This window comes from Phalaenopsis equestris, unplaced genomic scaffold, assembly GCF_001263595.1.
Source record: "Phalaenopsis equestris unplaced genomic scaffold, ASM126359v1 Scaffold001307, whole genome shotgun sequence".
Taxonomy (NCBI): domain Eukaryota; kingdom Viridiplantae; phylum Streptophyta; class Magnoliopsida; order Asparagales; family Orchidaceae; genus Phalaenopsis; species Phalaenopsis equestris.
Window position 1 is genome coordinate 882,681 of NW_018165746.1, and position 1,094 is coordinate 883,774.

At 32.8% G+C, this 1,094-nt stretch overlaps 1 protein-coding gene across 1 annotated transcript in view; it reads left to right on the top strand.

The window, feature by feature from the left end:
- The window catches only part of LOC110033879 (gibberellin 2-beta-dioxygenase 8-like), a 10,933-nt gene extending 10,177 nt beyond the window's left edge, over positions 1–756 (top strand). Inside the window, exon 4 of the mRNA XM_020738034.1 lies at positions 279–756. Coding sequence (XP_020593693.1) covers positions 279–312 — 34 coding nt within the window. The 3' untranslated portion in view covers positions 313–756. The remainder of the gene's footprint in view (positions 1–278) is intronic.
- The last annotated feature ends 338 nt before the right edge of the window (positions 757–1,094 follow it).

Consider the following 1,094-nt stretch of genomic DNA (forward strand, 5'->3'; position numbering starts at 1 on the left):
TTCCCTACAAGATTGAAAAATTTGCAGTGTCATATAAAATTTGATATAGTTCTGATCTTTCTGTGTTTAAGGTATTTATTTATTTATTTATTTATATATTTATTCATCATGTTTGGTTTGAACTTCTTGTCGTATGGTCACGTGCATCTATACATTTTATTTAAAAAAGGTTTTTATTATAAAATGGATCTTTATATTTGATGATTTATAGACATTTACGAGACTTCAGATTACTTCAACTCCAGCAATCAATGAAATTTTCCTTTGTAAAAATGCAGCGGAGACTCTCAACCTCATTTTGCCTGGATGTGAATCTTTGTCAGCAATTGCATTTTGGATGAGGCATGGCATCCAACAAAGTTTTAGATTTCTCATTCACTTTGATTCATATATATATAGCTCAAATCTTATGCATGTACAAATTTAACATCTAAACTGCTATATTTACATGCTTGCCACTGGACTCTTATACAAACCTAGCAATTAAACTTCAATTTGTACATGCACATCACATTGCCTATGCCAGAAGGCCCATATTACTTGTCAAAAATTAAAATGAAGAAAATTGGTGCAGAAAGAAATATCTTTCTCAATGTTTTCTGATTGGAGCGGAGCAGAATGATGAGAAATACGAGACTTTCGGTGTTCTATGTTTACCTTCCCAACTAGCTCTAATGACAACTGTATCGCGAAGGGACGTTCAGGCAGAAGGGAAGAAGGAAAGATGTGAAGGAGAGTGAGGGTTTCATGCGAAAAGGTGAGGGAGAGTAAACAGAAGAGGGTAAGGGTTTCGGGCATAAGGGAAGATGATAGACTGCGAAGAGAAAGAAATAAAATTTAGGCGCGCAGGATGAGTAAATTAGGTTATTTGCATTGGATTTCTGTCAAATTTGTGTCATACCTATATCGGCGCTAACAAACAATGTTTATGCATCACTTAGTTAGACACACATTATATTATGTTATCACAATAAAAAAGAAAACAATCATTGAAACATCAAATGTTAATTAATTTTCCGGCATAGTTGATGTTGTTGAAAAAAGAATTCAAAGATATATGTATTTATATAGTTTTTCTTACATATATTTATCAC